General features: G+C 53.9%; 1 protein-coding gene across 2 annotated transcripts in view; it reads right to left on the bottom strand.

Annotated features, from left to right (window-relative positions):
- PPL (periplakin) overlaps nt 1-13,346 on the bottom strand; it is a 57,348-nt gene that overhangs the window by 43,001 nt on the left and 1,001 nt on the right. The window contains exon 1 of one of the 2 annotated variants that reach the window (XM_081820091.1): nt 938-1,201. The exons of the other annotated variant lie outside the window; for it this stretch is intronic. Coding sequence (XP_081676217.1) covers nt 938-999 — 62 coding nt within the window. The 5' untranslated portion in view covers nt 1,000-1,201. Of the gene's footprint in view, nt 1-937; nt 1,202-13,346 lie in introns of those variants that run through there. 2 annotated transcript variants of the gene reach the window in all.

The raw sequence follows: 13,346 nt of genomic DNA, 5'->3' as shown, positions 1-13,346 counted from the left end.
TATTAAATGAATACATTAGGCTTATCAAAACGGACGTCGGCTGCCGTCTCAACGCAAACACATCAAGACATGTCATTCCCTTCCCAGGCCGCCCTGGGAACCTGAGGCTCAGAGACGCCGCCAGTTTCTGGACTGGGGGGTGGGGCACACCCCTGGGAAGTCATGCAGCGAGAAGGAGGCTCCGATGACGCCCGGCCACAGCGCAAACCCCGGCATGGGAAAAGGGGGGTGCCTCAGCCTGTGTCCCCACCGACCCCCCCCCACCACGGGTTTTTCTTGGTGAAGCTCTGGAGGGCAGGGTGGCAGCTCCCGGGAACCGCTGCGGCAGGTGGCACACAGACCATCGCCCCGCCACGCACCACCCCCACCTCTAGCCCCACCGAGCCAGGAGCACCTGCGCGCTCTCCAAGAAGCGCTGGCGAGCGCCCCCTCCCCCGCCCAGCTCAATCTCCGTTCCCCCCGTGAGCCCCTGGACGAAACTTCCTGAGTCCCCTGCGGTGCCCCTGCCTTGGGTGTAGCGTCCTCCCGACACACCACTGTCCATCCCTGCGGTGCTTCCCGTCTCAGGAGAATCCCCGGCGCAAGGGCGACCCTGAGACACAGAAGTTCCCTGTACCAAGTTAATGTTCCCTGAGCTCCTACAACTCTCCAGTGCCAAGTATCATGTTTTTCCTCGGGCGCCCCCCAGCCCATCCCCATTCCCACCCCGGCAGGGCTTGCCAGCTCAAGGGTGTCCCTCGGGAGCCGCATTCCCGCCTGCGGCGCACTACCGGCTCAGCTCCCCGCCCCCTTGGCCACGCTTTCGGGGGGGCCCCCTGCAGCTCTCCGGGCCAGGCCGTTCCCCCAACGCTCGGGGCTGTGCTTCCCAGCCTAGGGCGCCCCTCAGCGCGCTGGTTTCCCGCGGGCGTCCCGGGCGCGGCGTGCGGCGCTTGCTCACCTCCGGGTCTGCACGGTGGGGCTGTATTTGCCTTTGTTTCTCTTCCTGAAGAGCGAGTTCATGGTGGCGTTCGGAGTGCGCGGGCGGGGGCGGCGGGTCGCGGCGCCGGGCTGGCAGTGGGAGGCGGGCGGGCCCGGCGCGCACCGAGGGACGGGCAGCGGACGCAGGTGAGCGAGCGGTGGCGCAGAAACCCCTAGTGCGGCGCGGCGACTGCGGCGACCGGTCACTACCCACGGGGGGCGGGGCGCCCGCGGGCCTCTGGCTCTCGGGCCAGAGGTGGTGCTTACCTTCCCGGAGGAGGGGCCACCGTGCGGGCGGGGCTTCCAGGCCCCTTGGGCGCGCGCCCTAGGCCTGGTACGAGCGAGTGGAGCGCCCAGCCTGGGCTGGGGATGGCACACGGGGACCTGTCGGGACACCGCCCACCCTCCCCGGCCCCCGCACTCTAGTGTCTGGCAGGTGGGCGGGGGCGCACAGGCCCGGGCATACCCAGCCCCACACTCAACCCCCCCTCCCTCGGGCCTGGCGCGCCCCTTGGCTGAGGGCCCTCACCTGGCTCTCCGCTGCCCCTCGCGCGCCGCGCTCCCATCTCCTTGGGTCACATCCAGGTGGGTTCCCCCCAGACAGGTGTGGCTGGGACCAGACAGGTCTCTGGGCCTTGGCTAGCTGGTGAATTACATTCAGGTGGTAGCAGTGCCAATGGCAATCGAGAAAAGAGGTTGTGGAGCGCGCCTGCCTGATTCACATCCCCGACCTCAGCCGCAGCTGACACCTGGCAAGACGTCTTACCGCTCCCAGCCTCAGTTTCCTTATTTGTCAAACAGTGATAACAACTGCCCACAGCCCCAAGGGTTAGGAGGAGAGTCCTGTTGAGAATTCACACAAAGTACTTAGCACAGTGTCTGGCCCAAATGTGCAGGAAGTGGGCTATCTAGGGCAGACAAAAAAAATCCTTTGAAACTAATAACTCCAGGCCCTGGCATGATAGAAATACTTCATGGCTGGTCATAAAAGCGGCTGGATTCTCGTTCAAAATCGCCATGTTACAGAATTCTGCCAACATGTGCCCAGGTTAAATTGTGTGCCACGGTGTCCCTGGGTTAGACAGTGGGCCACTGTGCACCCGGTGTTAGGTGTGTACCAGTCGAGAAGGCTGCAGTGGAACAGGCAGTAAACCGAGTCTGGCAGTGAGCCCAAATGGGGCCCGGACAGCTGGAAAGGTTCAGTGCCACTTTAGAGGGGAGTGGAGGTGGGGTCTGAGCCTAGCGGGAAAGGAGGAGCAATGAGGTCTGCAGGGGAGGGAGGCAGGAGCCCCCTGCTGAGGATCCTGAGTCCTCAGGCCAGTCCCTTCCCCACATGTTTTTATTTATAAAATAAAGACAGTGCTATGGAAATTGATTCCCAAAGGCTTTTACTGGAGCATCTGAGAGACACAGCGTCCTTTAGACCATCTCTTGTCCCTGCCACCAAAGGACTTCAGTTTCAAAGTGTTACAGAGACTCTAAGAAAATATTATTCTTTTTTTTTTTTTAAGATTTATTTATTTATTTGAGAGAGCGAGAATGAGAGAGAGTACATGAGAGGGGGGAGGGTCAGAGGGAGAAGCAGGCTCCTCGCTGAGCAGGGAGCCTGATGCAGGACTCGATCCTGGGACTCCAGGATCATGACCTGAGCCGAAGGCAGTTGCTTAACCAACTGAGCCACTCAGGCGCCCAGGAAAATATTATTCTTAATGAGGCATCTGTGGGTGAACTTCAGGGGGTCTGTGAATCCTCATAGCTTCTTTCAAAATGTGTGTCCATATGTACATTTTTCTTGGGGAGGGCCTATTGCTTTCAGTGTGTTCCTTCATTCACTCATTCAGCCGATACTAACCTTCTCCCAGCTTTGGCTGCCTGGTTCCGCTACAATGATAAGAAAAGGGGAAAAACAAAATACAGCAAAGGTGACTTTCTCTTAAGGGATGGGGCCTGGAGGGCACAAAGGGACTCAACTCCAGCCTGCTGACATTGGGAACAGATATCAACTGTGGGGGGAGAGGGAACCTGGGGCCTGCAGAACCCGAACTCCGCACAGAGCTTACCCACCCACAACCCCAAGTGGGCCATAGCCAGCGGCACAGGAAGGTACCTTGTTGATCCCTCTGCTTTTGCCCATGCGGCAACTCTGCCTGGAAACCCTTTTCTTACTTCTCCTTACCTATCCCTACAGGGGACTCTTACATGGGAGATAAGCATGCTTTAGGGGATGTTCGTGGCAGCACTGTTGCTATGGAGACAGCCCTGGAGACAAGCTGATGGCCATGGGGAGACAGTGGTTAAGTAACCACTGTGCATCCACACTAGGAGACCATGCAGCTGGAAATGAATGAGGGGCAGATGTGGATACACGTGGTCAGGCACCAGAAGTACAAGGGAGAGAATATACATGTGTATATGCACAGAAAGCTTCTGGAAGGATCCACAAGAAACTGTTAGCTGTGAGTCTCCTCAGGATGGACAAGAGAAAAATCTGAATTTTCATTGTATACTCTTTTACAGTATTTGGAGTTTATTTTTTTATCTATTTTTATTTTTTTAATCTCTTGATTTTATCTTTTATATGTGCATGAATTGCCTTTTTAGTTGCTTTTTAAAAACTTGTTTAAAAATGACCCAAGTCTCGGGGCGCCAGGGTGGCTCAGTCATTAAGCGTCTGCCTTCGGCTCAGGTCATGATCTCAGGGTCCTGGGATCAAGCCCTGCATGGGGCTCCCTGCTTGGCGGGGAGGCCTGCTTCTCCCTCTCCCACTCCCCCTGCTTGTGTTCCCTCTCTCGCTGTGTCTCTCTGCCAAATAAATAAATAAAATCTTTTTTAAAAAAATGAACCAAGTCTGGCATTTCCTCTTCCCAGTGCCTCCCCTGCTGTCCCCTCCACTGCCCGCCCCCCACCAATCCCCGCTGTGTGCCCCTCTATCAGCACCCACCACACTCTATGTAATAACCTCCTTCCTCGTTGGACTTTCTTACTGGCCTGGGAAATAATGGTGGGTAAAGATTATGAAAGACATGAAACTTGGGGAATCGAAGAATCTGTGCTGAAGCCGCTCTACCCTCAAGTTGCTGATGGTCTAAGAGCTGAGACAAAGATACAACTACAAAGCCCACCTGGATGAGTCTGGGAAGAAGAGCCTTATCAGGGCTCCAAAGATGGGAGGAGCATCCTGGGAGACCTGGGTTGGAGTCCTCGCTTGGTCCCTTTCCCCTGTGTGGACATGGGCAAGTCATCTTGCCCCTCTTGGCCTCAGTTGTCCTCATCTGTGAAATGGGCACACAACAATAACTTCAACCACAGAAGGTGAGCCCACCCATGTGTGAAGCACTTAGCAAGCCCCCTGCAGTTAGTGATGGCTCAACAAATGGGAGGGGGTTACGTCTGTAGCTGGGGGCTTGTGGGGCTGAGGGGTATAAGCAGTCACAGGAACTCCAAACTGTGTCAAAACTCTGGATTTCTCCCAATTTCCAAATCTTCTTTCCCCACACCGCTTACAAAAGTGATGGTTGGGGATGCCTGGGTGGCTCAGTCAGTTGAGGGTCTGGCTCTTTGTTTTGGCTCAGGTCATGATCTCATGGGTCGTGGGGTAGAGCCCCATGCCAGGCTCCAAGTTCGGTGCAGAGTCTGCTTGGAATTCTCTCTCCCTCCCCCTCTGCCCCTCCCCCTGCTTGCTCACTTGCCCCCTCTCAAACAAACAAACAAACAAACAAATAGAGGTGATGTTTGGCTTTGGGAAGGAAACCAGGCTAGAGACTTCCAGGTTAGCCTGCTTGTAGCTCGGCTGCTGATGACAGTCATGACACTGATGATATTCATGGCATTTCTCGTTTATGGAGGACGGACTCCATGCCAGGCAACAGGGCATGCGCCCAACATGTCTCAGCTGATTGGTTCTCCCCGAGGACCCCCACTGGGTGAAGCAGGCCAGCCCTCCCCACCTGGGCCAAAGCTCTCTTATCTCATGTTCCAGGGAAGGGCACTGAGGCCCTGAGAGGCCCGGGGCCCAGCGGGGCTGTTTCCTGGGTTATTCGGCTCCAGCCCTGAGCTCGGACCCCCACCCACCCACCTCCACCCTCCCAGCCTCCCACTGACTCAGCTGGGGAGAATTAGCAAATTCAGGGAGGAATTTGGGCTGTGCTTTACCATCCCTCCCTGCTCTGTTCTCTAAAATCTGGACTTGGAGCTGGTGCGGCTTTGTGTGCATACACACGTGTGCACGACACTCGTCTGTGGGCAGGCCGGATGGGGTGGGAGCTGTGTTCTGGCCCCATGCATCCTCCTCTGGGCAGATGGGATTTGTTTGGTTCCACAGAGCTCTCTTATGCCAAGTGACTCATCCCCTGGTCGAGTGGGGGTGGAGGTTCGGGGGAGGGTGTTTGCTTTCCTGGGGTTTGCTTGATGGTTAAACCCACGGAGATGGCACCTGCAGGGCCTTCTAGTGCCCTGGCAACCAGGCCACCCTCGGTCCCTGAACCCTGTCCCCTCTCTGCAGTGGGGCCAGGCTGCTGACTCCCAGGAGGCCACCGCCTTCTGAAGGGTCACCCACACCCTCCTTGTTTGCTGTCATTTTTTTCCCCAGCAGTTGGAGAGGTGCTCACTCACTCACTGGCTTGGGGTGTTTCTGTGAACCAGTTTGGAACAAGAAGGGCAGCATTCTCCCAGCCCCAGAGAGAGGTGTGTGTGGGACCAGCAGCCTGTTCCTAACCACAGTGCCTTCTCCTCTCATCCTCCTGCGGACAGCCATCTCCTGTCTCCAATTGTGTGACCTCACACCCCACCTGAGGAACCTTTAAAAATGCAGATTCTAGAGTTCCCTGGTTGGGTGGGTCTAGAAGGGCCCAGGAGTCTGCATGTTTACAAACACCTCCCCCCTGGCTGCTGAAGCCACCTTGAGAAGCACACTCTGGACCACCCTGAGAAACACAGACTGATGCAGTACATGCTCAGGCCCTGTCTGCACCCACCAGGAAAGAGCCCACAGGCTTTAGCTTGAAGCCCCCCTGGGTTTGAATCCTGGCTCAGCCACGCACCCACCTGTGTGCCCTCGAGGGGGTGGCTTAACCTTTTGGGATCTTGGTTTCCCCATCTGTAAAATGGGGGAAAGTCAGTTGTGGCATGATGTGCCAGGCACCTGGCATGGAGGCCGCTCTCTTCCCCACTCTTCAAGGGGACAGGAGGGGACTGGCCCAGCTTCACCCTGGGTTTTGTAACATGTATTTACTTTTCTTGCAGAACAATGCAAGGGATGGAAAAATCATGCTGGCCCTCCAGCCCAGCTGGGCTGACTCACACTCAGTCCTGGGCTGGGGGCCTGGTGAGCTCCCCACAACACCCCTGGGGCCAGACGGGAGGCTGGACCCTGGCAGCGGGGAGAGGAAAGGGTCCATGGTTAGTCAACCACCCTGCCTGCCCCTGAGTCATCCCCCAAGAATGTGCCTCGGGGCCCTACCCACTCGGGGCCCCTGGCAGGCTGCCCCATCCCGGCCATCTCCACACTGCCTGCCAGGCAGCGCCACCCTGCCGCCCTCCCAGAGAGCTGCTGCTCAGAGGACCCTCCTGCCCGTGCCCTCTGGATGCAGGGGCGTATCTCACAGCTGTGTCTGTTGTCGAACTATTGAATAGTGGCCACTCTGAGGCCCTGGTGCCCCTGGCAGCCCTGGCCCTTCCCCCGGGCCCAGCCACTGAGGGGTTAACCCTCAGCTCTGCAGGGGTGACTCTCAGACCCTGCCTCACCCACTCTGACCCAGCCCTACTAGCACATGAGTCCATCTGGCAGATCCAGGCCTCATCTTGAACCCTGGATTGCTTTCCAGTACAACCTGCTCCCTCTCCCTGGACACCTCATTCTAAGCCCATCCCTGGGCCTCTCAGCCGGGCCAGAAGGGCCTCCCAGTAAGGAGGTCACACTGTCAGGGCAGAGAGCGGAGCTGGGTGGGACCAGACAGGCTCTGCCAAGCCTGGGATCCCCGCAGGACAGGCTGCCCAACCCTACCCCAAATCTCCTGTCCTCCCCTAAATGCCCAACCTTTCTTGCTCCCACCCCGCCTTGTGGGGCCCTGCCAGGGCTCACGCTGCCCAGACCGGTAGGGCTGCATTTCTGGGGCCAGTGTCCAGGGTGTGGCAGCCCCTGGGGATGGCCCAGGTCAGAAGGTCAGAACACTATTCCCTCCAGAGCCTGGAGGCCTGAGTGATGGGCAAGCTAGGCCACAGGGGGCAGAATCAAATTAGGTTTTAGCTTGAAGCCAACCTGGGTTTGAATCCTGATTCTGCCATGTACCCAGCTGTGTGATCTTAGGCAAGTGGCTTAACCTCTCTGAACCTCAGTTTCCCCATTTGTAAATAGGGGAAGAGCCAGTGAGTTAGGATGTCAAATCCTAGCTCCTCTGTTTCCTAGCTATGTGACCCTGAGGAAATGTCTTCACTTCTCTGAACCTCAGCTTCTCCACCTGCAAAATGGGAATACTCTGACACCTGTTCCATAGGGTCTTGAAAGGATTCTGTGAAGTAAGACATGTAGTAATGACAAACAATCCCACCTCTGCTGAACATGTACTATGTGCTAGGCCCTGTGCTATGTGCTTGGCCTATGGATTCCAGCTTGATTGAGGTGTGATGGACATATAACAAAGGGTACATCTTTAAGTGTACCATCCAGGGGTACAGTCAGTCAGTTAAGCATCTGCCTTCGGCTCAGGTCATGATCCTAGGGTCCTGGGATTGAGCCCCATGTTGGGTTCCCTGCTCAGTGAGGAGCCTGCTTCTCCCTCTCCTCCCCACTTGTGTTCTCTCTCTCTCTCTCTCTCTCAAATAAATAAAATCTTTAAAAAAAATAAAGTGTACCATCCAATGGGTTTGACATCAGCACCCGACGGTGAAACCATGACCACAACAAAGATGATGAACTGGCCCTCCTCCTCTCCTCATTTTTCAGATGTGGAAACTGAGGCTCCAAGACGTTAAGAGTCTGCTCAAGGTGGTCAGGAGAGGACTCAGGATTTAAACTCTGCAATCTGGGGCGCCTGGGGGGCTCAGACAGTTAAGCGTCCGACTCTTGATCTCGGCTCAGGTCATGATCACAGGGTCCTGGGACCAAGCCCCGCGTTTGGCTCCCCGCTCAGCAGGGAGTCTGCTTGTCTCCCTCTCCCTCTGCCCCTACCCCCACTCATGCTCTCTCAGTCTCTAAGATAAATAAATAAATCTTTAAAATATTAAAAAAAAAAACCCTCAACATCCATGCAGTCTGAGCTAGCGCCCTTGTCCCCATGTCTGCCCCCATTCAGCCAGGTGCCTGGCACAGAGTAGGCGCTCAATGTCACTGCTGAATGAATGAACAGGAGGGTCAATGCATGATAGTGGTCCCAGGGAAGGTCCAGGAGAACTGACCAAAGGTCAGTAGGTCCTGAGTCAGAACCATGGTGAAGAGAAGGTGTTTGTTCATTCATTCATTCATTCATTCATTCATTCATTCATTCATCAAATATTTATTGAGTACCTACTATGTGACAAGGCCTGTTTTAGGCACTCAGGATACAAGGCTGAGCACAACAGACACAGATTTCTGCCCTCCGGGAGCTTGCTGCAGAGAGGTGGGGTTGGGGGATGGTGAGTTTAATGCCACCTGTGGGTGGATGATGGCACCTGTCCTGGGTCCCCAGCGATGGAGCACCCCAGGCAGACAAAGTCATGGAGCAGGGGCCTGGAGACACTGTGAGGAAAGCAGTCAGACCTGAGGCTGAGGGTGGTCGGCGCCCTGGCAAGGAAGGGGAGGGAGGCAAGTGAGGGATCCTAGTTCCCTCATCATACTCCCAAACACCACTGACATTTCCACAGGAATCAGGCTCCCCCTAACCCCTCAGGGGAGGATCTTCTTGCCTCCACAGTGCCTCCCTCACATTCACCCATCCATTTATTGGGCACCTACTGTATGCTCAGCCCTGGGGTTACAGCAGCTAACAAGATACAACCCACACATTCCCAGCCTGAGAAGGGAAAGAGATAGAAAAGCAGACAGACAACACATTTTAAAGAAACGAAATAACTTAAATGCCCACCAAGGGGTATGTGTGGCTGATAAATGCTGAGACAGACATCTGACATTGGGTGAAAGGGGACGGACACATGGGGGGTTTGTAGGCCTCACAAGGAAGGAAGTACTGGGGTATTAAGTGAAAAAAAAGAAGTGACCCACCACTGCATATTGCATTTTCGCCATTTGTGATGTAAAATAGAGCTGCCCCTGTATCCCTCCTGCTTGCCTAGGTCTGGGTCTGCCTGGGCCTTTTGTCCATTCTCTCTGCTGAGGTCAAACATTCCTGCCAGAGACCTGGGTGGCCAAGCCCCCATGCGCTGCCCTCCCAGGCCATTCTCTGGTCACTGGCTCAGGCTTAATCCCTTGCCTGGGCTTGGGCCCCGGGACTGATGAGTCAACACCAGTTTGGCTCTGGACAAACACCCCCTTTTTTGCCCCCACCCCTGTTCAGTCCATCCTGTTCTCCAGAAAGGGCCCAGCCTCTGCTGGTCTAGGGGCGAGTCTGGAGAAGCCCTGTCTGACGGCACTTCCTTAGATGCTGGGAATATTCCGTGTACATGGGAGGCAAAAGCCCCATGCGGCCGTTGAGCACTTGAAATGAGGCTAGTGCAAGTGAATTTTTAAATTTATTGTTCATTTTTATTGTTATTTATATAAATATATGATATGTTAATATCCATGTGATTAATTTAAATTTAAACAGCTGCATGTGGTTGGTGGTAATTGCTTCGAGTGACTTGGGAAAATCAGATTGGACCCAGGCATAGAGGAGAAGTGGACCACCCAGGACCCTGGCCTCTCCCCCCAGGCAGGGGCAGCTGGGGCCTCAGGGACTGAACTGGGTGTGTGGGGGTGTCCCCTGGGGTCTGCTCTGTTAATGGGGCCAAGCATAGGTTTTGGTCCCTGTGGCCAACCTCCTACCTGCCCAGCATCTTGGTCTGACCCCAGTGTGGTGGGCAGAATCATAACCTGGACTGATCCCTTAATATTGGGAGTGCCCAGCTCCAGCACCATGGTCCAACCTCTCTCAGATCCCACCTCTCCCTGTGCCCATCCCTGCTCCCACCTACACTGTTCCAGAGGAACTTAGGATGGGGGGTTAGGGTCACATCTAATTTGCTGAAAGGCAAGGGCAACGCACTCCTCTTTCCAACCCAGAGAAGTCAGAGGCCATAGCTGTCCTGGTCCTGGTCCCTCTAAGCATTGAGCTTGGTTACAGGGACTTTGTTTTTGCAGTGACCCCAGGCCAGGGAAGCAGGGGCAAGAGGGAGAATGCACCAGGAGGAGGCCAACCAAACCCAAGGTACAACCACAGGTGGGCCCTGCAGTGGGCTAATGGGGGCCCCCCAAAAAAGGTAAGTCCAAGTCCTAACCCCCTGCAATCTAGGAATGTGACCTTATTTGGAAAAAGTTTCTTTCTAGATGCAAATAAGTTAAGGATCTCAGGATGAGACTGTCCTGGATTTAGGGTGGGCCCTGCATCCAATGACAGGTGTCCTTATAAGAAAAAGGCAGAAGGAGATTTGCAACATGGAGACACACTGAGAAAAGAAGGCCATGCAGTGACCAGCACAGCTAGAGATGGAGAGATGAGATCTGATGATGCAGGCAGGGGCCACAAGCCAAGGAATGCAGGCAGGCTCTAGATGCTGGAAAAGGCACGGAAATGGATTCTCCCTTCAGAGGTTCCAGAGGGAGCGAACCCTGCTGACACTCTGACTTTAGCCCAGTGAGGCTGCTTTCACATTTTTGATCTCCAGAATCGTCAGATAATAAATGCGTGGGTTTTTTGTTTTGTTTTTTTTTTAAGGCCACTAGAGCATTAGTAGGAAATTAATACGCGAGGTTCCTTCCTCCCTGTCCCAAGGTGGGGGGGGGCACTCTGTGCTGCCATCAAGGTAACTTGGGGCGTGAGGAAGGTCATGGGTGAAAGCAGGAGAGCAGGGGCTGGGGGAACATGGAGGAACCTCAGAGACACGATGCTCAGTGAGAGAAGCCAGTCACGAAAGGCCACGTTGCATGTGATTCCATTGATATGACATGTCCAGACTAGGTAAATCCATAGAGACAGAAAGCAAATCAGTGGGTGCCAGGGGTTGGGGGACACACGGGGAGGGACTGCTAAAGGTTACGGGGTTTCTTTTTGGGGGGATGAAAATGTTCAAAAAATTGGTGGTGGTGGTTGTACCATTCTGCGAATATACTAAACGGCACTGGCTCACACACTGTATGTGGGTGTACTGTATGGTGTGAGAATTGTCTTAATAAAGCCGAGTCATCACTTTCCTCCACTGCACCATCTCAAATGTCACCCTCTCCTAGAAGTCCCCTGGAAAACGATCCCTCTCTCCTAGCTGACACTATTTACCCATTTAAAAAAAATTTTTCCCAATGTGATTTCTTGAATTATTATGGTCAGATATACATAATATAAAACTTATATTTTACTAACTGGAATTAAGATTAAAACTTGAAAAAAAAAAAACCTTACCATTTTAACCATTTTTAAGCATATAGTTCAGTGGCATCAAGTACATTCACGATGTTGTGCAATCCTCACCACCATCCGTCCCCACAACCTTCTTTCTCATCTTGCAGAACTGAAACTCTGTCCCCGTTAAACATTAACTCCCCATTTCCTCTCCCCCTCCCCCCGTACCCACCCTTCCACTTTCTGTCTCTATGAATTTGACCATTCTAGGTCCTTCATATAATTGGAATCAAACAATATTTGTCCTTCTGTGACTGGCTTCTTCCACGGAGCACAATGTCTTCAAGATTCATCCACATTGTAGCATGTGGCGGAACCCTCTTCCTTTTTAAGGCTGGACAATATCCATGTTATTCCCATTTTAAAGGAGGAGACACTGTGGCCATACACACTGCAGGGACACTACAAGGTGGCAGGGCCAGAATTCACACCCAGGCGGACCTGACTCTAGCACCCACTGCTCACCACTCTGTCACCCAGCCCCCTCCCAAGCGCCACACTGACTCCCGGTGCACCCTACCTTTGCTCCCTCTCTCTTCCCTCCTGAGAGCTCCTGGGGCTCAGACAGCCTTTTACTCACCTTTGGACCCTGATCCCACCTGCAGCGCCTGGTGGAGTCCCAAAGCTTGTGTGGAAGTGACTAGACCTGGGCGTGGACTGGGGGTCTAGGTGCGCAGTGCCTGGCTGTGCAGCCTCCTGGATCAGGCCCCCCCAGGCTCAGCCTCTTGTTCCATCAGTGCTGCCCAATGACAGGTTACTAGCTGCACACCTGTACATAGCCACGCTGCTAAGGACCCCTGTGGCCCTCGAGATTCCCAAATCCAGGAGGTTCCTGAGCTGCACTCTGAGAAGGGACAGGGACTTAGAGGCAGCCCTAGGACAAATGAGACGTGGTGTAGAAAGCAGATTGGAGGTTGCCAGGGGCTGGGAGAGGGAGAAAGGAGGGACTGCTTGATGGATATTGGTTTTCTTTTGGGGTGATAAAAATGTTCTGGGACTAGATAGTGGTAGATAGTTGCACAACCTTGTGAATATACAAAAAACCATTGAATTGTACACTTAAAAATGGTTAAGATAACTTTTATGTATATTAACCATGATTTAAAAAATGTCCCATCCTCTCTAGCTTCGGCACCATCCCGGGGCGCTCATGTATTCCAGAGCCCACATTAAGGGCCACTCGTGTCCCCACAAGGGTCTGGACTTTGGATCCCCTCACTCTCAACCCCCTCTTTACCCCATCATTTCTTGGTGTCATACTGAGCTATCCAACTGAGGACATTTTCCTGCAGGATGGATGCGTTCTGAGGATATCTGCATTTGGGTCCAGTTTTTTTACTCAAATAAACGCATTGCTAATGGTTGAATTTCCTGTGGTAGGGGCCCATCTGTGGGGGAGATATTCAGAGATGTGGGGGTGGTTTCTGGAGTCTTCAAAAATTACCTCACCACACGGCAGCTTTGGCTTGGTCCTTTCCGCAGGGCAAGTAGGAAGCAGCAGATAGAGGCTGAAGGTCCTGCCCCTGGGACTGACCTCTCACCCCCCAGAGATCCCATGGACTCAACCCATCCTTCTAGTACCTCCTTAGCCCAGAACAAAACGCCTGGATATCTTTACAGTCCAGGCTGGAAAATCATATCTTCTGGGAAATTCAGCTACAGTCCCGGGCAGAAGAAGGCACTGGAGAACTAGGGTCCTGGGTTTGAGTTCCTTAGTAGCTGTGTGACCTTGGGCAAGTTACTTAATCTCTCTGTGCCATAGTGACCTTATCTTTATTTTTTTTTAGATTTTATTTATTTGAGAGAGAGAGAGACAGAGATAGTGAGAGAGAGAGCACAAGTGGGGAGGAGAGGGAGAAG

This window comes from Leptonychotes weddellii, chromosome 5 (assembly GCF_054177405.1).
Source record: "Leptonychotes weddellii isolate Sample4059 chromosome 5, ASM5417740v2, whole genome shotgun sequence".
Classification (NCBI taxonomy): Eukaryota; Metazoa; Chordata; class Mammalia; order Carnivora; family Phocidae; genus Leptonychotes; species Leptonychotes weddellii.
The sequence above is the reverse complement of the archived record's forward strand: the minus strand, read 5'-3'. Positions and strand labels throughout refer to the sequence as shown.